Here is a 21,989-nt window from a genome sequence, read left to right on the forward strand (position 1 = left end):
CCGGAAATGTGTCTGTTTTGACTCTTGGAACGACGTGAAGGGAATCTCCTGTCAAATCAGAACCTGACGACCAGCCAAGTTTAACATGCAAAAACAAACGTTGCGAGGAACTAATGTCTGCCCGCACCCGATCTGTGCGTCGTTTGCGCACATGCACAGGTTGTTTAGCGCACAAATAAGTTGCTTTCCCCTAATCAGAGGTGGATTTTTCCATTTATCTCAGAGGTGATACGTTGCATCAACTGGGACACGCATTCGTTTTAAACCCATCTTTAAAACGTCCCCCGGACAGCAGGGGCAACTCAGCAACGCAGCAGAAGCAACCACGCCCTTTCCCCGATCTCCACTTTGCTGGTCAGTGAAGGCATCACGGTGCCGAGACACTGACGGATGGAGCCACGGAGGGGAAGAAAAAAAACGAGCAGAAAAACAACAGATAACCTGATTTCAGAGGAGTTCTGGAGTCCTGCAAACCTGCAGTGCCTGTTTCCGGACGGCAGGGGGCGCCCAGAGAACTAGATAGATAGATAGATAGATAGATAGATAGATAGATAGATATAGATAGATAGATAGATAGATAGATAGATAGATAGATAGATAGATAGATAGTGTTGTCATTACACCGACCACAGGCTTAAAGGCGTCTGTGGCAACAGTCTGTGGTCAACATAACAACGCGCACATCACTTATTTCCACTTGCACAACACTGAAGACTGAAGGCGTTTATTGGTTGTTGTTGTTTTTGTCCCTCTCTCTGCTTAAGTGTCCTTCTGTCAATAGTCCAAGTCTTTCGTTGTCGTGAAGAGAAACCCCGATCAGGCAGAAAGGGTCCGAGTCCAAGCGTGTCCCCGGACCCGAGACAGTTGGACAGTTAGAAACAGCCGTTCACACCTACGTAGGAGCACAACGGTGGAGCTGGTCCGACCAGATTACACACCCAGTCTCTCTGCAACTTCAGCTTTTTTAGGAAGGGGGGGGGGGGGGGGGGGGGGGGGTCTTGTTGGAGTGAGACGGGTAAAAAAAGGTTCTTTTCTGTCTTTTTTCCATCTTTGCGCTCTTTTCATCACGGAACTAACTTGGCGGAGGCGGGTTAAATTGCCCACAGGGGCAGTTTGCTGTCTTTTTACGCCGTTAGGAACCCGGAAATGGATGAGGGGCGGTGGGTTGGCTCTCGAGGGTGAGGGAGACAGACGCAGACTCGGCACCTCCTGGGGAGGAAACATCAACCGACCGGCTTTTATCAGACTCGATCGCGTCCTTTCGGGAACATCAGGAACATCCATTTACTGTAAAGGAAACAGAACGGGACTATTTCTCTCTATTTCTTTATATTTTAGGCTGAGTCGAAGGTAATTACGCACCAATAACGCTCCGCTGCGCCTTTTTACGCGGTGACAAGTCGCTCCCTGGTGCGGGAGGAAGTTGCGTTTAGATTCGACTTGTGAAGCGTCGGTGGAGGATAATGAGTCTGTGCTGAAGGCTCGTCTTCAGTCGAGGCTGCTGCGTCCGCGGAATCCCGCGTCCGTGCGTTAAACGGAGACATGACCGTAAAACTGGACTTTGAGGAGTGCTTGAAAGACTCCCCGCGCTTCAGGTAAGCGATTCACCTGTTTTACTGTCCCCGGGAGGGAGGGATGAAGCCAAAGACATGTAGATATACGGATAGAATGTGGATATACTGGTGACATTTTACTGGAACAGCAGCCAAAGTGGGTCTGGGGTCCAGCCCTGGGACTGCAGGTCTGGGGTCAGGGACTGGGAGGAGACGCGCAGGCCTGCAGGGAACAGCCAGCAGATATTCCTGACACAGGTTACTCTGTATCAGGAGGCTAAAAGTAGCATAATGTTGCTTTGTAGCATCAACATCCAGCAGTGGTAACATTCTGTTTCAGATCTACGCGGTTAAATAACTGTTGATGTCAAATTTGACGTGTTTGAACAAGGACGCTGGACAAGGACGCTGGGCAGGACTCGGGTGTGTCTGACTTGTGTTTGACCTTCTGGTGTGGACGGAGGCGTAACACAACCAGAATGTTGTAGCCAAAGTGTTCAAATGCCAGTGAAAGTTCCTCAAACTGCACTGCTGATCGTACATCAGGGTGAACATCCCAGTATAACCAGTCCATTTACTCTCTGTCCCACTATAACTAGTCTATTTACTCCCTGTCCCACTATAACCAGTCCATTTATTCCCTGTCCCACTATAACCAGTCTATTTACTCCCTGTCCCACTATAACCAGTCTATTTCCTCTCTGTCCCACTAGAACCAGTCCATTTACTCTCTGTCCCACTGTAACCAGTCCATTTACTCTCTGTCCCACTGTAACCAGTCTATTTACACTCTGTCCCACTATAACTAGTCTATTTACTCCCTGTCCCACTATAACTAGTCTATTTACTCCCTGTCCCACTGTAACCAGTCCATTTACTCCCTGTCCCACTATAACTAGTCTATTTACTCCCTGTCCCACTATAACCAGTCCATTTACTCTCTGTCCCACTATAACCAGTCCATTTACTCCCTGTCCCACTATAACTAGTCCATTTACTCCCTGTCCCACTATAACCAGTCTATTTACTCCCTGTCCCACTGTAACCAGTCCATTTACTCTCTGTCCCACTATAACCAGTCCATTTACTCCCTGTCCCACTATAACCAGTCCATTTACTCTCTGTCCCACTATAACCAGTCTATTTACTCTCTGTCCCACTATAACTAGTCCATTTATCCTCTCTGTCCCACTATAACCAGTTCATTTATCCACTCTGTCCCACTATAACCAGCTCATTTACTCTCTGTCCCACTATAACCAGTCCATTTACTCTCTGTCCCACTATAACCAGTCTATTTACTCCCTGTCCCACTATAACCAGTCCATTTACTCTCTGTCCCACTATAACCAGTCTATTTACTCCCTGTCCCACTATAACCAGTCCATTTACTCCCTGTCCCACTATAACCAGTCCATTTATCCTCTCTGTCCCACTATAACCAGTTCATTTATCCTCTCTGTCCCATTCTAACCAGTTCAATAACTCTTTGTCCCACTATAACCCTCAAAACAAATGAACTACTTAATTGACTTTAAAGTTATCCAACAATTTTGTCTCCGTCTTAATCCAACAACAGACTTTTACTTGAGTCTGAGTCCAAAGGCAGGTCGTCCCCGTCTGTGCTGTAGTGAAGTCACAGGCGTCATCACCTTCTCTTCCTCTCGGCCCTCTGTACTGGGGGGTGGGTGGTGGGTGTTGGTGGTGTTGGGGGGGGGGGGGGCTGGTGGGGGTGTGGGGGGTACCAGAAGCAGTCTATCACACATAAGCCCAGAAAGTGAAGCAGTGATGTCTCCAGACCCACACCGCTTCCTGTTGCTATGCGACTGCGGTGCAGGAGGGTGACAGGAAGTGAGGCGAGATGTGCCGTGGTGATCAACAGGAGAGACAGGAAGCTGCGAGCAGAGCTGCAGCGGAAACTTTAAACTTTTAGCTCTGGCCTCGATTGCATGGTGCACGGTGCCCTAATAAACAACAAAACACACAAACGACTCGGTACAAATCCACAAAATGGGGACGTGACCGAGGGTCGCAGCAGCAGGAAGTAGGATATTCGGCCGCGGCCCTGGAACAAAACCTGTCCCCAGGCCACCCTCTTATCTCTTCTCTTCCTCCATCTTGCAACCTTCATGTTCTCTGCTGGAGGCAGCGGAACCACACGCTAGAGCTGTTTTGTTGCACAACAAAGCAACACACTGGCCTCACGCGGGACCTCCGTGGTGCTTTTTGTGCGCCCCTGAGGCCCGTTCAAGACAACCGGAGTGGTGATGTTCTCGAATGTTGGGTTTAAACCCGCAAACGCTGTGGTATTAAGATCGAGCTAGCGAAGAGTCCTGCGGCCTTCCGTGGGAGCCTGGAGGCTGCAGAGGAGAAAGAGCTTGTTGTGTCCGAGCGGTACCGCGCGGTAGCCGTCGTCAGGCCGCCACTGTGGCATCATGGGTAGCCGGCAGACTGGAAACGGAGTCTGGATCTAAGATCAGACATTAAATTTCATTACTTTGCAGACTTCTTCACCCCAAACCCGATAAAGAGCTTAAATCGGCCTTTTTCTGCTTTGTCTTTCAGAGCCGAGATCGAAGAGGTCCAGAACCATGTGAGCGAACTCGAAACCCGACTAGAGAAGGTGAGAGGTTGGCACCCACACCTGTGGGACAGGAAGTACCCGCAGGTGCACTTCCTCTTTATGTCTTAAAACAAAGAGAGCTCCTGTGCGCCGTGGTTCCACGTGGCGCCGTCAGGCGACAATTTCAGGGTGGAATATTCCATTTGGGTTTGACCGGGTTTCTGTTCCCTCACGACTTTCTTCAGAACCTCAAAGATCTCAATAAGCGTCTTTAATAATCTGGTAAAATCGTTGTCGTCCAGCTAGTGAAACAATGCCAGGCCATGGTGGAGGCGGGCCGCGTCTACTGTCAGACCAGCAAGAGCTTCGCCACCGGGCTGCAGGAGCTGGGACACCACTGCTCCGGGGACGCCGTGATGGAGGTGGGTGGTCCACGCGCTCCTTCTGGTGTCACATTAGTCAATGAAGCTGTTGTAAGAAGCTCCTCTGTCCTGCAGGGGTGTTTGGAGAAGTTCTCCACAAAGCTCTCCGTCATCCTAAAGGGGCAGGGGGTGAGTGGGCCTGACCTCTTGACCTTTATCTTCATCTCCTCACCTCATTCTGATCGATTCGTCTGCCGCCCTTTCTTTTTTGTGTGCGTTTCCCTCAAAGGAGCTGATGGAGACCACGCAGTCGGTGAAGACGAAGCTGCAGAGCTTCGTGAAAGAGTGAGTCTAGCGCCTGCGGGTCGCTCCGCTGCTCACTCGCGCAGCAGGAAAAGGAAACATTAGAAGCCGGTAATCCTCCCCTCCCCCTCTCGCCCCATCTTCAGAGACGTGCGCCGGTTCAAGGAGGTGCGCAAGGAGTTTGAGCGCAGGAGCGAGTGCCTGGAGGGCGCCCAGGCCAGGAACGCCCAGGCCCCCCGGGGGAAGCAGCACGAGGTGGAGGAGGCCAGCAACGCTCTGCTCAACGCTCGCAGGGCGTTTCGCTCCGAGGCCCTGGACTACGTCCTGCAGGTGAGGGGGCGGCCGCCGGACCTCCAGGCTCCGGGAGGGGTCGCCGCTGTTCCGAAAGCATAACGTGTCTCCAACCGCTCTTCCTGTGGCGTTGCAGATCAACGTCATCGAAGCCAAGAAGAGGACGGACATCCTGATGGCAGTGAGTTCATTGGGACCCATGTTTATATGTTGGCGGCGCCGGGACACTCACGGGTCCTCTTCGCGCCCTGTGCCGATAACAGATGCTGTCGCTGATGGAGGCCCAGGCCCAGTTCTTCCAGCACGGCCACCAGTCGCTGTCAGAGCTGGACCTGTATCGACAGACGCTGAGCGAAGAGGTTAGATGAAGAACAGGAGGTTATTTCTGCCATCTTTCTTTGTGTGGGGGGCGGGGCTTAAACAGTCACAAGATGGCACGGCGCCTGGGTGGCGACAGGAAGTCGAAGCAACAACAGGAAATGTTTGACGTGGACACGTGGCTGAGTGTGTGTCATTTCTTTCACTTCCCAAACAGGAAAATATTCCCGACCCGCCGGCCCTCGACGGTTTTACCCCCGAGTGTTAAATTGTCAACAAATTTGAAGCAGGAAATGAATTTGTCGGCGCTCGTTTCTCAATTCCAAAAAGCCAAACCACAACAAAGCACTTCCCCTCGGCGAGGGAAGTTTAGACAGCGAGAGGCCGAAGACTATGAGTCCGCGAGTCCTGTTTGGCACAGGAAGCGCGTGGAGCTTCAGGTTTCCCTCATTCCTGTTCCTGATAACGAGCCCTGAACTCCAACGAGTTGGGAAAGACAAATAAAGGACAAACCGGATCAACTGTGATTAAAGGGTTTAATGGATATACTGACTCTATATAATCGTGTTTTAACAGCACACTCAGTTGGTGCTCAACTCTGCCCGGGAGAAGAGGGACATGGAGCAAAGACATGCCGCCATCAAGAAAAAGGTGACAACTTTACGAGCCCCCCCTGGGTTCAGCGCCGCCATCTGCCCCGTTTCTGTGAAGTCATTGGCTTGTTGGCATTTCCAGGACATCTCCTACGACGACACCATCATGGACTTCAACGCGGATGCAGCCAACGGCATCGCCATGGAGGGCTACCTGTATAAAAGAGCCAGCAACGCCTTTAAGACCTGGAACAGGTGCGCTGGGTCTGTGGCGCCCGGTCTCTCAGCGGGTTTCCAAACGCTCTCTCATCCACGTGTTTTACTTTTCCAGGCGCTGGTTTTCCATTCAGAAAAACCAGCTGGTGTATCAGAAGAAGTTCAAGGTATGTTTTAAACGTCACGAACAAACAGGTCGAACAAGAAAGATGTGATCTATTTTTTTTTTTACGTGTCTTTCAGGACCAGCTCACCGTCGTGGTGGAGGACCTGCGGCTTTGCACGGTCAAGAACAGCACTGAAAATGAGCGGCGCTTCTGTTTTGAGGTGGTCTCCCCGTCAAAGTGAGTGTGCATACGTGCATTCAAGCATCCTGTTCACGAGGAAGTGGGTCACACTGTGTGTGTGTGTGTGTGTGTGTGTGTGTGTGTAGGTGTTGTTTGTTGCAGGCAGATTCCGAAAGACAGCAGCAAGCGTGGATCACCGCCGTCCAAAGCAGCATTGCATCAGCCTTTCAGGAGCACAGAGAGGACTCGCACAGCCCAGTGAGTGCACGTGCGCGTGCACACACACACACCTACAGCAGAGGAAGCTCACGTTGTTTGTGTCATCGTTAGCGTCAGCGCTGCAGCTCGGTGTCGGCCAGCTCTTTGGGGGGAGCAGCGGGTGCAGGAGGGGGGGCGGATCAGGAGAGCGAAGGCCGCAAAGCCCTGGAGGAGGTCCAGGCCATCCCGGGGAACAAGCAGTGCTGCGACTGTGGGGAGCCCGGCCCCGACTGGGCCTCCATCAACCTGGGCATCACGCTTTGTATCGTGTGCTCGGGAATACACAGGTACACACACACACACACACACACACACACACACACACTGGAGTAACTGCTTCAAAGGTTTCTTTCTCCAACAGGAGCCTGGGAGTCCATTTCTCCAAGGTACGCTCCCTCACGCTGGACTCCTGGGAGCCGGAGCTCGTCAAGGTACCGTTTAACTGTGGCGCCTCCGTTGTTTCCTTCCTTTAATGGCAGCGATTAAATAAATGACGTAAGAGATTCAATTAAAAAACAAACCGCCGCTTCTGTTCTTCCTGCAGCTGATGTGCGAGCTGGGCAACGCCGTCATCAACAGGATCTACGAGGCAAGAATCGAGGAGATGACCATTAAGAAGCCCCACCCCTCCAGCCCCAGGTAACGATCGGGACGTGTAGCCACGCTAGGCTAACACGTTCAACCGCGTGCGTTTATGCTAAATCGGGCTGCGGTTGGTCCTCTTTGCCCCCCACACGATGACCTTCTTCCAAGACGTTTTGCTGTTGACTCATGTGGTCGGAAAAGATCAGAAAAGCACGCGTAACTTCCTCCTGCTGCTGCTCCGGAAGCCTCACAAGATCAGAGATGAAGAATAAAAAACAGTGAAAGATTCTTGCGCTTTTGTCGGTCAAACCGTCTTTTTTCAGTGGCTTCCTCTTTTTCTCGCTGTTGCGCAACAGTCGGCAGGAAGTGCCACAGGTACGGAAACAGCGTTTCAACCGTGTAAGAAAAGAGGCCGTTTTGTGTCCCGTTAGCATCTTTCTGCGCCGTGAACGCCGCGCTGTCCATCTTCTGCCCCCCTCAGGGGAGAAAAGGAGTCGTGGATCCGCTCAAAGTACGTCGAGAAGAAGTTCATCCAGAAACTGCCCGAGACCGGCAGGAACGTCCTGCTGCTGAGGCGATCCAGCGCCAGGAGGAAGCGGAACACGTCGCCAGAACGGACGGTTCAGAAGCCGCCGCTGAAGCCCAAACCGACCCGGGCCACGCTGCCTCGAGTGACAGGTGGGGCACCGGTGGTGGCGGGAAGGGGGGGGCGGTGTCACGTAGTAGCCGATACACTAACGTCTCCACTTTTCAGGGTTGAGCCTCAGTGACCTGGTCCAGAAGAACCACGCGGGCGCTCACAAAGGTGAAGACAAGCGATAAAGCGAGCCCGGTCTTAGAACGTCTCTAACGTCTCCAACCTGCTCCTCTCAGAGGCGGAAGAGCCAGACGAGGACCTGAGCGGCCTTCATCCCGGGGCTCTGCTCTACCGCTCGGCGGCGCTGCAGAACTTCCCCGTCATGGCCGACGCTCTGGCCCACGGAGCCGACGTCAACTGGGTCAACGCGTCCGAGGAGTCCAGCACGCCGCTGATACAGGCGGTGTCGGTGGTGAGGCCGCTTACATAGAGACTCGCAGGAGTTGAGGAAAACACACACACACACGCACACGCGAGCGTTCACGTGCGCACGCTTTGTTCACCAGAACGCCCTGGCGGCCTGCGAATTCCTCCTCCAGAACGGCGCGCATGTCAACCAGGCGGACAGCAACGGGCGAGGGCCTCTTCACCACGCCACCATCCTGGGACACACTGGGTAACACACACACACACACACACACACACACACACACACACTGCAGCAGTAAATCTGACGGTTTCCCAGAGCACAAACGCCAGGATGTAGGAATTTATTCCAACGGTCCCGAAGGCTCCAGCCAGAGTCCGAGCCCCGTTACTTTACTGGGCCCGGCACAACCGAGGCGTCCAGGCTGCTAATCTCAGCTAGCCAGATTAGCCCCAGGTTACTTTCTACACAGATTAGGAAAAATCAATTCTCTTCTGAGTTTTGGTCCTTTTTAGAGTGTCGCATAGTTTAAAGAACGGCAAAAACCGCAGAACCAGGAAGTCAGAGTTCCGCCTGGGCAGCAGGTGAAACCAGCCCGGCGCCGTGGGGCTGTCCAATCATCAGGTTTCTGCCTGTCCCCCCTTATTTGCAGGCTGGTTTGCCTCTTCCTGAAGCGCGGAGCCGACTACAACGCCAAAGACAAGAACCAGAAAGACCCCATCACCATCGCCGTGGACAACGCCAACGCCGACATCGTGACACTGTGAGTTCCGAGGTCGCGACACATAAATAAAGAACCTCTCTAAGACAAGCGTCTCCGTTTCAGGCTGCGGATCGCCAAGATGAACAAAGAGATGCGGGAGATGGACGGAGCCTTCGGCCAATCAGGTCACTCAGCTGAGCAGGGATCAGGGGGGGCGTTCGGGGGCGGGCTGGCCCACACCAGAAAGAGCCTCCAATCCATAAAGAACCATATAAGTGGATGGGCTCTGGGGGGGCAGTGAGGCCGGGGGGGTGTAGCCTCGGTTCTGGTTCTCCAGGACGTTCTTCCAAATCTATTCCGGGAATAGCGGCGTGGTTGTGCCACTAGCTCTGAGAGCTCTTAAAGCCAACAGCAGGTTCTGTTGGGTGGGTCCGTCCGGGTCGCCGAGGTTCTCCTCGAACCCGCCTTCAGGCTTCCGTCTGTATCTGATGTGCTCTGCTTTTTCGTTGTCTGTTGCCGTGCGCCCGCCGAGACGTCCGCCTGGTTTCGACAGCTTGTGCAGTGCGCCACCTGCTGCAAACCGAGAGGTAACGCGCGCGCCGCCGCCACGCGCTACGGCTCCAGGAACTTGTTTTGCTTTGTCGTCGCCGCTTTGATGTGGAGGGTTCTGATGTTTACGGTCCTCATTTCCTCCCGTTTCTGTTTGCAGGCGATGAAACCTACCAGGACATCTTCAGAGACTTTTCACACATGGCCTCAAACAACCCCGAGAAGCTCAAACGCCGCAGCGCCGACATCAGGTTCTAACCTGCCGCCGCCACCGCCGCCTGCATGTGTCCAGCAGATGCCTGCGCACGTGCAGGGGGCGTCTACGTGCACATTTTTTGTCCTGGCCAGCTGCCACATGTTGGGTCATCGCTCAGCTGGTGTCGACTCCAGATGGTTGAAGAGCTCTAAACAGCGAATTCTTTGTGCGCCAGATCAGAACGACGGCGCCGAAGCGCGAGCGGCTTTACGAGAGCAGCGTGAGGCGTCTTTTATGTGTAGCTGAGGGAAACACATCCGCTCTGCCAAACGTTTTAAACCGAAAAAGGTTGTTTTTTTTAATGTTCATCCGTTTTTTTAAACTATTCTGACAAAAAATAGTGAAGTAATCACTGCGATGCAGGGTTTTATTTTACATTTTGGACACAGTTGAGGGCTTTTTTTGTCCAAGCGTGTAAGGTACTAAAGATGTTTTAAAAAAATAAACTAAAACGTAGCGCGTTTATTCCGTTTAGAGTTGTCGACAGGGTGTCCAGCAGGGGGCGCCATCAGATTACGATTGAAATTGAAAACGAGACCAGTTAAAGTTTGAGCAAACTTTAATCACGACATAGTGCAATAATTTAACATTCTATCTTCAATCATTGCCCAGGTTAAGACATATATTTAAATAATTTGTTCGACTGAATAATTCAAGTATCGCAGCTGAGGTCAAAGAAACGCCGTCGCCGACTGTGCATTATCAGGTTGAACAAAAGATTTAAAAGCTATTTCTCAAGGTTAATGCAAATCTGTGTTATCGAATTTAGGGGTGCGTCGTGCCTTTATGTGCACCATTTGAATGTTAGCAATCAGAAGGCATCATGTTCATCATGGGGTTGTAATTACTATAACATTAGTGATGATGCAGTTTAAAATCATTCAAAAATAAAGATGTTTCAGCAAGTGCTTGTGTACAACTGATCTTTTCTACAATTTCAAGCACCCACTGTGGGCTTTTTTGTTAATTAATGGAAGTCAGGCCGTTTTCTTTACAGCGTACCCAACGTGAGGTACTAATCAGTGTTTTTCTTTATGCACAATCTGTAGTTGTGCATTTTCTTTCCTGAAACCCACAGGACCTTGTTGTTGGAGCCGACCTGTTCACCTCCCCTGTCGGTCACCCAGCACGCTTAGTTTATGGTTCACATCGGCGTCTCCACGCCCAATGATTGACAGGTGAAAATGTGAGCTTGGATTCCTGCCCGGCAACGCTGCTGTCAGCGAGTCTAAAACTCATTAACGAAATTACACCGCGCGCTAAATACTCTAAATAACTTTCTCATTTGCTGTGTGTGAAAAAACTGCCCCGCCGCCATTATTAAAGGTCCTGCGTAGATCAGTACGCGTGGTTCCGAGTGAGGACGTTGAAGTTTACAGCCGTCACCACCTCGGACGCAAAAACCAATCCCTGAGTGTTGCTACGGCACTGAAGAGTTGCACCGTTTGGAGTGCTCACTAAAACTAAAATCATTTTCTCGTCCCTTCCTGCCACCTGAGCAGGTGCAGCAGCTACGCCGCCGACTCACAGCGCCGGGCGTCACGTCGGCGCGTGCGGCGTTAGACTGCCTTCGTGCTCGTCCGGCTGTTCATCTGTTCCATCTCCGAACGGACGCCCTCGCCGGCGTCTTTTACGGGACGTCCTTGGGGGGGCGGCGGGTCCTGACAGGAGAAATAGTGGGGCAGGGTGGTAATGATGGCGATGCCGAGGATGGGGAACGTCCCGGCCACGATGAAGGAAGCCACGTAGTTGCCCGTGACGTCTTTGAGGTACCCTGAAGAGGAGAAAGGGGAGCGTCAGTGTTCTCCCACGCTGGGTTTGGAGAGGGGCAATAAAATAAGACGACAAATTTATCTTCACGGTGTGGAGAAAGGCCGGCGTGTTGCGCAACGTCTTGAGTGGAGACACTGTGTACTGAAGGGTAATAAGTTTTAACTGGCTGAGCGTTTTCTCATTAATGTGTGACTGTTTTTGGCTGTATTTCAACTTTACGTCATCGAAAGTGACCTCCAGTCACGGACATGTCGGAAAATATGGGCCAGCTTTTTGGTCGCCGTGGAAACCAGGCTCTCGAACGGCGAACCTTTTCCGCAATGCGGTTTAACGGCTTCACGGAGAAGTTCCGATGTCCTACCTGACAGAGGTGTCCCCAGCAGCCCTGCGACACTCTCGATGAGCATCAGCAAGCCGAGCGCCCCCATCGTGCGCTCTGCCCCCACGATGTTGGGCACCACGGCGAAGACCACAGAGGTCAACGCCCCGGAGCAGAAGCCGTACAGGAGGCTGGTGACCATCAGCGCCGGGTAGGAGCCATTCAGGGAGCTGACGGGCAGCAGGATGATGAAGATCCCTGCCAGCATCACCCACAGGCTCAGCACGTGGATGAGCCGCAAAAGACGCAGGTCCGAGAACCAGCCCGAGACCACGCGTCCAAGGATGTCTGACATGCCGGCGGCCGACATGACAAAAGCGGCCTGGTACTGCGAGAACCCAGCCTGGCGTCCGTGGGCCACCAGGTGGAAGTACGGCACAAAGTAGCCGACGTTGATGAAAGTGATGCCCATCACGTAGGTGACGTACGGCCTCTCCAAGAGCAGCGGCAGCTCCAGGTGGGACGAGACTCTCTGGAACCAGGAGGGACACCTCTGGCTGCTGGTCGGGTTCTGCTGCAGAGAGGGAACAGGAAATGTTCAACGCTCCAAACGCTGCCAAAGCCCCCGACAACGAGGGCGTCTCTCACCTCTACGGGCGCTTCAGAGCGACGCCTGGGGCGGATCAGCGCGCCGCAGGGCACCAAGTTCAGGCTGAGACCCCCCAGGATGAGGATGGCCCCCCGCCAGGTGTACTTCTCCACCAGCAGCTGGAAGAGAGGGTTAAAAGCGAAGGAGGAGAGTCCGACACTGGACAGAGAGATACCCAGCGCCAGGGTCCGCCGGCGGGTGAAGTGGGCCATGACAGTTGCCAGCATGGGGGTGAACACCAGCCCCCAGCCCAGACCTGGAGTAACAGTAAAAGCAAAGGGGGGGGTCACTACCTTCTTTAGAGCTGGCTAATAATAAACTCGGTAACCAAACGCGACCTTTCACCTGAAATGACTCCCATAGTGAGGTAGAGGTGAACGAGCGAGGTAGCCTGAGAGGCGCATATGAGTCCGAGCCCGGCGAGACAGCCTCCGGTCATCACCACCACCCGGGTTTCATACGCGTTGGAGAGCGCCGAGCCCAAAGGGCCTGCAAAGCACACGCAGAGGCAGAGCTCCAGGACGGGGGTTCACAGACGGACGCGTCCATCCAGCCGACCCGAGCCCACAGGAGCCGCAACTTACTGATGAACTGCTGCGTCGCCAGACCGATGGAGGAGATCCAGGAGATGGACTGGGCGCTCTCGTCGAAGTACTGCACAAACTCCACGAAGAAGATCCCCGAGCTGCGCATCAGGCCGAACACGAGGCTGTTGCACACGAACAGGGCGCCGACCAGCACCCAGCCCAGCCCCCGTCCGGGCCCTCGGGCGCGGGGACCTTTTTGGCCTCCATGACTGCGGCGGGGTCGGACACAGAAACACGAGCGTGACGTTGGGCTGCAGGGCTTCATCCAAACTTGAGACTTGTCAAACAAGTCAGACCTGAAACTACAGAAAAGGTCACCATGTCGGTGTAAACACGAAAGGCTCGCGTCGCCCCCGCGGTCGAGTTTAAAACAACAAAGTTAATTTGGTCTCTGCAGGTCAGCGCGGCCTCAGGGCGCCTTATCACATCTGGGCAGCAGATGTGGGCGAGAGACGACAGATGAATCATTAAACCGTCTCCGATTAAACTGCACGGAGGGAAAACGGCCGCTTGTTTGTGTTTACGCATCAGCGTTGGCCCGTTTCTGCAGCACCTGCGTCACCTTTGACCCCGTCTCCGCCGCAGGAAGTTCTCTCTCTGGAACTCAAAACAAAACTGCACATGGGCACTCTTAAGGGAAACCTGCCTAAAGGCTGTTAAATACTACCTATCTGGTACACGCAGATGGTTCTAATGACCTAAATAACGTGGGGCGTGTTATTTAGGGGAAGGAGATAAAAACACAAGTCTTACGCAATTCTGGCTGAACAACATGACCTGACCTACAATGTAACCGCCAACAGTGACGCCATAAGTGTCGGGGTCAATCATACAGGTGTAACCCAAGTCAGCTCTTCTGGGTCAATAATAAAATGTCCATATTTGTGTTTTTCTCAAAATGATCAAGCCTGGGTGGATTAATCTAGGGCTCCTAGCCAGAGAAGCAGGCGGACCTCCTCCGAGCAGCTCACATATTGACTTCCATTCAAAAGGAATATTCAAATCAAATGAATTGGAATACCTTCAATGACTTTGGCATTGTTCTTGTCTTGTCTTTGAGGTTGAGCCTGAGCAAAAGTGTAGCTGATGTAGATGGCAGATTATAGCCCCTTGGCTTTGATCTTTTTGAAAATTAAAGATCAAAGTCTTCACTTATTTTTAATCAGATCACCTTTGATCTCCTGGAATTCTTAAATTAATCTAATAGTCAATAACTTATTTTACTAACAGACCCCCTTTGCGGGGGTATAAACCAAGTTCTTGAATCATTCAGATGCTGTATATGGACCAGACCCAGGTCTGCATGACCCGATTCAGTGACGTAATTACTACTCGACGATTAAAAGTCGCGTTTTTGTTTTGGCGTTTTATTAAGCTAACCGTGACATTACATCGCCCAAAAGCACTTTACGTTGTATTTACTGTCTGTAGCGCAGCGCGAACGGAGCCAGAGACGGAAAGTTCGTCGATGGGTCCAAAAGAGTGTTAAAAGCGACCGAAACTTCAGTGCATCCGTCCAGCACTTACCCGCTGCCCTCCGTCAGCTTCTGCTGCAGTGCTGCATGGTCCAAAGTCTGCAGGTTTATTTATGACAATGGCAGAAGAAAGGGTTTTTTTTTAAAAAAAATCTTCCTTCAGGCAGCAGCACCCCGGTCGGCATCACGCATGCGCAGTCGGTGTCACGATTAGCTTAACTTTGCTAATGGTTAACGACAAAACCTTCCTTTAAAATTCAATTTGAGTCATTTCCGAAACATTTGGCGTGAAATGGCAATGTGATGTTGTTAAAGTGAAGTTGTTAGCGATAATGATTGACTCAGAACTTTTACGGTGAGAGAGAGAGTTGATCTATTGTTACCATGAAGCTACAGGTTCCAAAGTTGACTTGCGCTTGTTCCTCTTTCTTGTCAATAAAGTTATCACGGGTTGTGCCCTTAAATGATTATTGGTCAATCTATGACCTCATTCAAGTTTAATAACATTTATTCATGTATGTGCTCATTAATCGATGCAATATGTGTTTAAAAATCACGAAGCAAAAATAAAATATAACATTTGGTAGAGACAAAACCTCAAAGTTACTCGATTTGGAATAGAGATATTTTTTTGTTACTTTTATCTTTTTCTTGGTTTAAGTTCAGATCATCATGTTTATTTATCCCACAACATGATCTCATTTTAGCGTTTAAACGTGTGATTGTTGGAGTTTGTGATTGCATTTATATTCAGATGTGTGTCATAGGTCAGTATAAAATAATATATTGTGAATCAATAATAAAAACTGGCATTTTTTAAATTTATTTTAATAATTCCATATAATGTGTAAATACAGCTCATTTTAAAGGAAAAGTACTTGATTTAATTGGATTTCAACAGGGTGAATGATAAAGAATATAAGCAAATTTGAAAATAAACCTTGATTTCCTCACATCCTGAAAATAGGCTTCCATTTTCTGTCATAAATGCTAGTTTTAGTACCAGATATTTGACACGTTTTGTAATAGTTTAATTCGAGGAGGGACTAGATGTTGGAAAGTCCCATTAAACGTCCCATTAAACAGAGACACAGACAGTGTTGTCCTGTTGTGACCACAACTCACCAGGCAGCAGGAAATGAGGGATGACAGAGGGTGGGAGTTCAGAATTCTCTGGCCCCCATCCACGGGGAAGCAGTGTGAGCTCATGGCGGCACCCGGAGGAAACAGGTGCCCCTGGCTTCATTGTTTCCACAAATGTGCCAAAGAAATGTGGAAAAAGGTGGAGGAGAGTTGATTCAGGGCTAGAAATTCGGAGGAAGGAAGTGTGCAGAGGAGAAAAGCAGAAGAAGGGAAAGCAAAGCTGTGCACTGCTGTAAACGCAAATTTCTTTATTCCACAAAGGAGATTTAATGAAACACTGAACACCAGATCTCCAATCGCTATAAAAATGATTTAATTTAAATTGTATAAAACCATCTTTGTCCAGCAAATTAACTCACATACAAATATTATCAACTCTCCAATTACCAATTTAAACTCATGTTTTAAACTCCTTAAGCCTCACGAGTCCTTTGCCTGCTCGGACTGTAAAAAGCAGATATCACACAGGCTCCAGGCCTTCACATTAAAATAATTTCGAGTTAAATACACACAAAAGATCATGAAATATCCAGTTAGGTTCTTCTTAACAACTTCAAATTTAAAAGAAAACAAACGTCCCATTTCCTTCATACTTGCTTTTCTCTCATTTCACTATTGCAAACATCCTCTTTTCTTCCTAACCTTCACAAACCTTCAGATTCACTTTAACTTCATATCCGTCTCACTGACACTAAGAACCCTCCAGAGTCGCGTCAGTAGTTCATCTTAGCTCCAAGCTCGCATCCGGCAGTACATTTATCAAAAGCTTCTCCAAATTCAACCTCAAATGTTAGAAAGCAGTTATTACTAATGCTAAAATGCTGTAGTTCATTGATCACTTGCCTATCCTTCACATTTTCTTACTGATTCAGCCAGTAACCTTCTGCTCTCCGTGACGGAGGCTCAGCTTCCCTCAGTAGGCCTGCAGGACAGGCTGGAACGGCTCAGCCAGGACCTTGTAGCGGATCTTGGTGTTGGTGACGGCCCCGTGCTTCTGGCGCAGGTGAAGGCGCAGCTGGCTCTTGTGGCGGAAGTGAAGGTCACACTTTTCGCACTGGTCAAACACGAGGGTCAAAAGGTCAAACTGACGATGTCACAGGGGCCGAATGAACACGACAGCGGTCCGGAAAGGCTCGTAACTCACGTTGTAAGGTTTCTCTCCGGTGTGAATGCGCAGGTGGCTCTTCAGGGTTTGCAGATGGCGGAAGCGAGTGCCGCAGGTGTGGCAGGGGTAGGGCTTCTCGCCCGTGTGGATCAGGATGTGGGCTCTGAGGTGAGCAACCTGCAACCAGGACAAACCCAGCTGATGACACGTTCAGTCTAATATCAATGTGAGTGAGCAAGTATTGTCCTCCACATCTCGCTGGTGTCTGCCACGCTAACCTTCTCACCTGAACAAATCGCGCGCCGCAGGTGTCACAGCGGTAAGGTTTCTCCCCTGAGTGAATGCGGGAGTGAGTCTTCAGATTAGCCGGACGGTTAAACTGGGCGCCGCACACATTGCAGCGGTATGGTTTGTCACCTCCTGGAAGAGAACATAAGCGTCGTGGTTGAAATGGGAACTCAATGCAAATAAAGCGGCAGGTTACCGGTACTCCTCAACTCACCTGTGCAGGCAGGTTTGGTTCCTTGAGGACTTCCAGAGTAGCAGTAGGGAACATAGTAACTCTCATGCTTGATCGCAGGTTGATGTTTGGTCTCTGAGGGGGAGACGTGAGACTAATGAAGAAAACTGCCACTGAAAATCAATGCGTGCCACTTGAAGGAGGGTTTGTTTTTACCTCTTTCAACCTGGGAAGGGGGAGGAACTGTTGCGTGATCCACAGAGGGGGGTGGCCCCAGGGGAGGGGCTCGGCCAGAACCCTCATAGCAGGAGGCCTGCCCCTGTCTGAGGTGAGAGCAGAGTTTAAAATTTGCTAAAATTTCTTTTTTCTTGATATTATCTTTGAGTTGTCAACGTCTTACCTAATAATCTGACCAGGCACTTCTCCAGACCACTCCTCTGTTGGTGGGTTGGGGGTCGGACCCTTCCCATTTGCAGTGGGGGATGAGCGACTTGCTGGTTCCTCGGTATCCTCTTCTTTGACTGAGGTGGCTGCACAGAGGGGGTTGAGGACAATGTACTTGTATTTTTTCCAGTTGCAAGCCTTTGGGTCCGGCGAAGCTTTGACGTCAGCCTGGAGAAACAGAATTCAGTCAACCTGCTTGAAGCTCTAAGAAAAGCGGTGATTTCCAACTTCCACACCCACCACAAGGTTCTTGTTGCATGTGTTTGACTCTGACGGGGAGTTGGGATGGCAGTTGGAGCGGGCGGGGCTTTCTGGAGACGGACTGCACATCTGTGGTGACTCCGGCCCCTCCTTCAGCCTCGTTGACCCTGGCTGGCAGGTCGGGAAAGCCCCTGGCTTGAGAGAGCCCCCAACATCCTCTGGGAGCCTGCGGTAGAAACAAAGGAAGTGCTGTAATGAGCTAGAAACTCGGACAAACAACAGACAAAAGTAAACAGGCAGTGGTGCTGGTGTCGACACATGAACAAACCAAACGGACAAGCAAGCGGGAAACTTTTGTCAGTTTTGACTAATATTCCAAGCACAAGCCTGACCTTGTAGCAATCGCTCCTGTGAGGAATTTCTGGGAGTCTGGGTATGGTGGGTCCACTCTTTTGGGATCAACAGGGGATAGAGACACCGCAGAGTCCAGCTCCAGTGGGGGACGCCTTACGCTCGTCTTCTCCCTGCTGAAAAACAACCACATGCCTCATCAATTGCTGCCAAGGTGAGAACCAAGAGTGTTTCCCCCGGTGAAACCAGGAGATGTTGCCTCACCAGTGCAGCTGCATGAACTCTCGGCAGGCATCGGCCACGTGGTCCATCTGCAAGTACGTGGCAGCACCGAGCACCCCGGAGACAACGCTCGGAGTCAGAGGGAGCCGGGAGGTGTACATGAAGTCCAGCAGCAGCGAGATGCTGGACGGGTCCAAGGTGTCAGGGAGGGACACGGTGCTGAGATGCTCTTCGCTGCCGCGCCCACGCCCCTGAAGCAACGTGCGGTGGGAGTAGAGCGAGTAGAAGAACCCGCTGAATTTGGAGTGAGAGAGAGAGAGAATTTAGATGTGGATGGGGAACAGTATGAAGCTGTATGGCTTGGACTTTTGCACCGACCTGCAGGCCACGAGCACGGCGCAGTGCGCGCGCAACTGCACGCTGCCCACGACCAGGGTGGTGTCGGTCAGGATGCCGCGACGTCGGAGTTCGTTCAAGTTCAGCAGCACGTCGCCGGAGTGGCGTGTGAACTCCTTCACGTATCCCACAACCGAGGCCTCTGGCACTCTGTCCATCCTGTAAGCTCCCAATTTATCCATCACTCGAATCTGGGCAGAGTAAACGGATGAGGTAGAATTATGGCGTTTGTGTGCGTGGGTGCATTTATTTTGAAATAACTCTAATGACTTACCTTTGTACAACTGAGAGAATAAATTTTCCCGAGTGTCCCAGACACATTTATTAGGTGAGACCAGCTCCCTACTCGTACCTGCGTGGGGTGAAAGGACCCGTGCTCCATTCATTTGTCAATCTAAATTCAGTTCATCGAGAACGCTGATGTCTAAATATGTTATGAGATAGTCCAAGAAAAGGGTTTGACAACTCACCCCGACCAGCAGGGACGAGAGCCTTTGTGCACCGCGACGACGGCCTTCAGTCCACAGCAGATGTGGCCCAGGTCCTCAACGGGTCTCTACTTGCTCGCAGCAGCACTGTGGTGGGAGCCCGACAGGAGGGAGCTCTTTATAATGTCGCGCAGGAAGCCGCCCTACAACCTGGGCTGCTTGTTTCCTCTTTCCTCAATGGCCCACGCGCACTGGAAGCAGAACAGGAAAGACCCTGGCCCAGGTCCCAACATCCAAGTATTTATAGGGGCCTATTAGTTTTTGTAAACCCCTGCAGGTCCGAGCGGAGTAATGGCAGGAAAGAATAGTGTGTTTTTCAATCGCGTTGAACAAATACATTTGGAGATCCTCAGGGAGAGGCGGTACGTGCCTGACTATCCAGGGGTAATCAAGAGAGCACCAGTATTCCCCCACCAACGCCTTCCTACCGTCCACCCTCCTCCAGGATAGAGGAAACTGTCAGAGGAAACTGGAAGACCAGCCTATTGTTGAATAAACATGCTCTGCCGTTGTTATTGGCATTAATCAATAAGAGGTTTGGTGATTTAAGCTTTGGTATAACTTTGTTGCATGATGATTTCATATTGAGGTAGTTATAAAGGCATTATTGGGGCCATTTCTAAACTTCTACATTCTAAACAAGGTTGAATTTAATAAAAAATAGTCTGCTTTGAACGTGTTTCTTGTCTTGTTTTTATGTGATCAAATGAGCTGTGCGGCTGATATGTTCTCATCACACCTCTCAGGACAAAGTGTGTTCTTGTTGGATGCTATTATCTTAGAATGCTAAAAGTAATTCTAATAATTTATGGATTATGTACTAGTAGTACATAATATAATAATAGTAAACAGTGATGGCTGGAAGAGAATTAAAAAATCACGAGTATTTCAAAAGCGTCATTATTTAGTCATGGTTTAATTGAGTTCGGAAAGGAAAACAGTGTCACTCCGGAGCTGCCGGATTGAAGAAAACAAGCATTACTCATCAGGCCACAACTGTGTCCGGAAGCTTCTGACTCGCTCCCTGAGAGCAGGGGCATCGTGCTAGGAGGCCTCTGAAGGAAGGAAGTCCAAACAGATCATTTTAGATGGGAGACACCTTCTCCTGTTGGTGAAAAACAACCGTGCCTCCCGCCCTGACAAAGCTGACAGATGTACAGGAACTATCCTTGTACGCGCGCACATGCACGGGCTTCACGCCGCATCCTGCAAAGCTGCTTCAGAGACGTGGATGAAAAACGCCCGCTCAGGACATCCGCCAATAATATTCATAATGAAGGAAAGCCATAGACAAGAGAGGAGGGATGAAGATGGAGGCGGGGGTGAGAATAAAAGACTGAAAAACAAGCGGAAACTCACCTCATGTTCAGGACGGGGGCGACCTCGGGGTCACGGAGAGCCAGGACCAGGACATTTAATTGAGGTGCTGCGGGCGTGAACTCCGAACCTTTCTTTCCGTCGCATTAGTTTTATCGGAAACATCAAAGAAAGAGGAGAGAAAAGTTGACCCCCTCCATAAGTTCCTCTTGTGTGATTGATAATGTTTTTGCTTTTTTTAAACCAGGTTACCGGGTCCATTTCAGAACTTATTTTAATCGAAAAGAATGTAGATAATGCAGAATTTGAAGCCTGCTTGTTTTAGCTTCACAGAAATGTGCTTATTTACTGGACATCCCATCATTATGTTTTTTAATCCTGAAAGAAACAAATTGGAAGCAGTTTTTTTTGCACGCCGTGGTTAAGGCGTGCGTGCCCTTATTTGTTTGGATGGAGGTCGGATCAATTGTACATAATAAAAAAACACGTAGGAAAACAAGGATTAACAAAACAGAGAGGGAGATGTAGGTCTCGGCTACTTCCAGGCATTGTGAGAAGAACGGATGAGGGGGGGCGGTTGAGGAAAAGTGAGAACATTACAAAACAGGTTCACCAATGGGAGGAAGCCATTGAGTCCATCCCGTTGGCAAAGCCTGGCGACGATTCGAGTGACTTCCTGTTCCCTTGGCTGCCCATCAGCGAGCATCAGCGACACCTTTGTTGTCTTATTTGGAGTTTTGAACTTCTGCAGCTGCAGAAAAAAACCACTTGTGCAGTGTCCATGAGCAAATTACCCTTTTTTTAAACCCTGTTAAACGTGTGTAAACAGGGATTCCCCATGTTGTGGTTTCCTGGTCGCCTGTCCGATATGGACTGAAGCCATGCTTTGAGTTTGGCTCCCGGCACTGGTGCCACGGTGTTGATGGCTCGTGCAACAATAAGCCGCCTCTCCCTGCGATCGTAGAGCTCTCTGGACATATAAGGGCAGACGGCTCACGGAAGCAGGAGCCGGAGGAGGGAGAGGGGGCGGGAGAGGGGCTATCCCAGGGCCCAACCCAGCTTAAGGCACTGGCGGAGGTAGCTGATCCATTTAAAACAAATGACAGTGGTGAAAAGCTGTCTTCAAAGAAATGCTTTGGGATATGTGGTGGGCCTCCAAATTAAATGGTGAGTGGGGTAGAGAAAGGGGGAGATGGGGTAACTGGGACAGAGATTCAG

General features: G+C 50.6%; 3 protein-coding genes across 6 annotated transcripts; 1 reads left to right on the plus strand and 2 right to left on the minus strand.

Moving 5' to 3' along the window:
- The first annotated feature begins 980 nt into the window (after positions 1-980).
- acap1 (ArfGAP with coiled-coil, ankyrin repeat and PH domains 1) lies at positions 981-11,094 on the plus strand. Its single transcript, XM_057026158.1, has 24 exons — positions 981-1,595; positions 4,119-4,176; positions 4,419-4,538; positions 4,614-4,667; positions 4,768-4,823; positions 4,928-5,111; positions 5,209-5,253; positions 5,336-5,431; positions 5,967-6,041; positions 6,126-6,238; positions 6,315-6,366; positions 6,443-6,543; positions 6,633-6,744; positions 6,817-7,031; positions 7,106-7,175; positions 7,289-7,383; positions 7,811-8,007; positions 8,084-8,134; positions 8,203-8,378; positions 8,473-8,582; positions 8,986-9,096; positions 9,160-9,221; positions 9,746-9,836; positions 10,017-11,094. Exons 1-24 carry the CDS (start codon positions 1,543-1,545, stop codon positions 10,063-10,065), a joined length of 2,346 nt encoding a protein of 781 aa, XP_056882138.1. The 5' UTR covers positions 981-1,542; the 3' UTR covers positions 10,066-11,094.
- slc16a13 (solute carrier family 16 member 13) lies at positions 10,383-15,068 on the minus strand. 4 transcript variants are annotated; one of them, XM_057026169.1, is made up of 7 exons: positions 15,028-15,061; positions 14,697-14,743; positions 13,167-13,471; positions 12,928-13,071; positions 12,582-12,838; positions 11,976-12,504; positions 10,383-11,615 (listed from the first exon to the last, which is right to left on the minus strand). In XM_057026169.1, exons 1-7 carry the CDS (start codon positions 15,028-15,030, stop codon positions 11,401-11,403), a joined length of 1,500 nt encoding a protein of 499 aa, XP_056882149.1. In that variant the 5' UTR covers positions 15,031-15,061; the 3' UTR covers positions 10,383-11,400. The 4 variants fall into 4 exon arrangements, with proteins under 4 accessions (XP_056882149.1, XP_056882148.1, XP_056882151.1 ...); XM_057026168.1 differs by having other exon boundaries at positions 11,976-12,507; XM_057026171.1 differs by lacking the exon at positions 14,697-14,743 and having other exon boundaries at positions 11,976-12,507; positions 15,028-15,068.
- Positions 15,069-16,078: 1,010 nt separating this feature from the next.
- bcl6b (BCL6B transcription repressor) lies at positions 16,079-20,106 on the minus strand. Its single transcript, XM_057026167.1, has 12 exons — positions 19,437-20,106; positions 19,241-19,318; positions 18,949-19,157; positions 18,613-18,864; positions 18,390-18,524; positions 18,037-18,223; positions 17,753-17,964; positions 17,569-17,675; positions 17,395-17,487; positions 17,179-17,312; positions 16,932-17,069; positions 16,079-16,841 (listed from the first exon to the last, which is right to left on the minus strand). Exons 3-12 carry the CDS (start codon positions 19,146-19,148, stop codon positions 16,701-16,703), a joined length of 1,599 nt encoding a protein of 532 aa, XP_056882147.1. The 5' UTR covers positions 19,149-19,157; positions 19,241-19,318; positions 19,437-20,106; the 3' UTR covers positions 16,079-16,700.
- Positions 20,107-21,989: the final 1,883 nt, after the last annotated feature.

Source organism: Takifugu flavidus, chromosome 3, assembly GCF_003711565.1.
Source record: "Takifugu flavidus isolate HTHZ2018 chromosome 3, ASM371156v2, whole genome shotgun sequence".
Classification (NCBI taxonomy): Eukaryota; Metazoa; Chordata; class Actinopteri; order Tetraodontiformes; family Tetraodontidae; genus Takifugu; species Takifugu flavidus.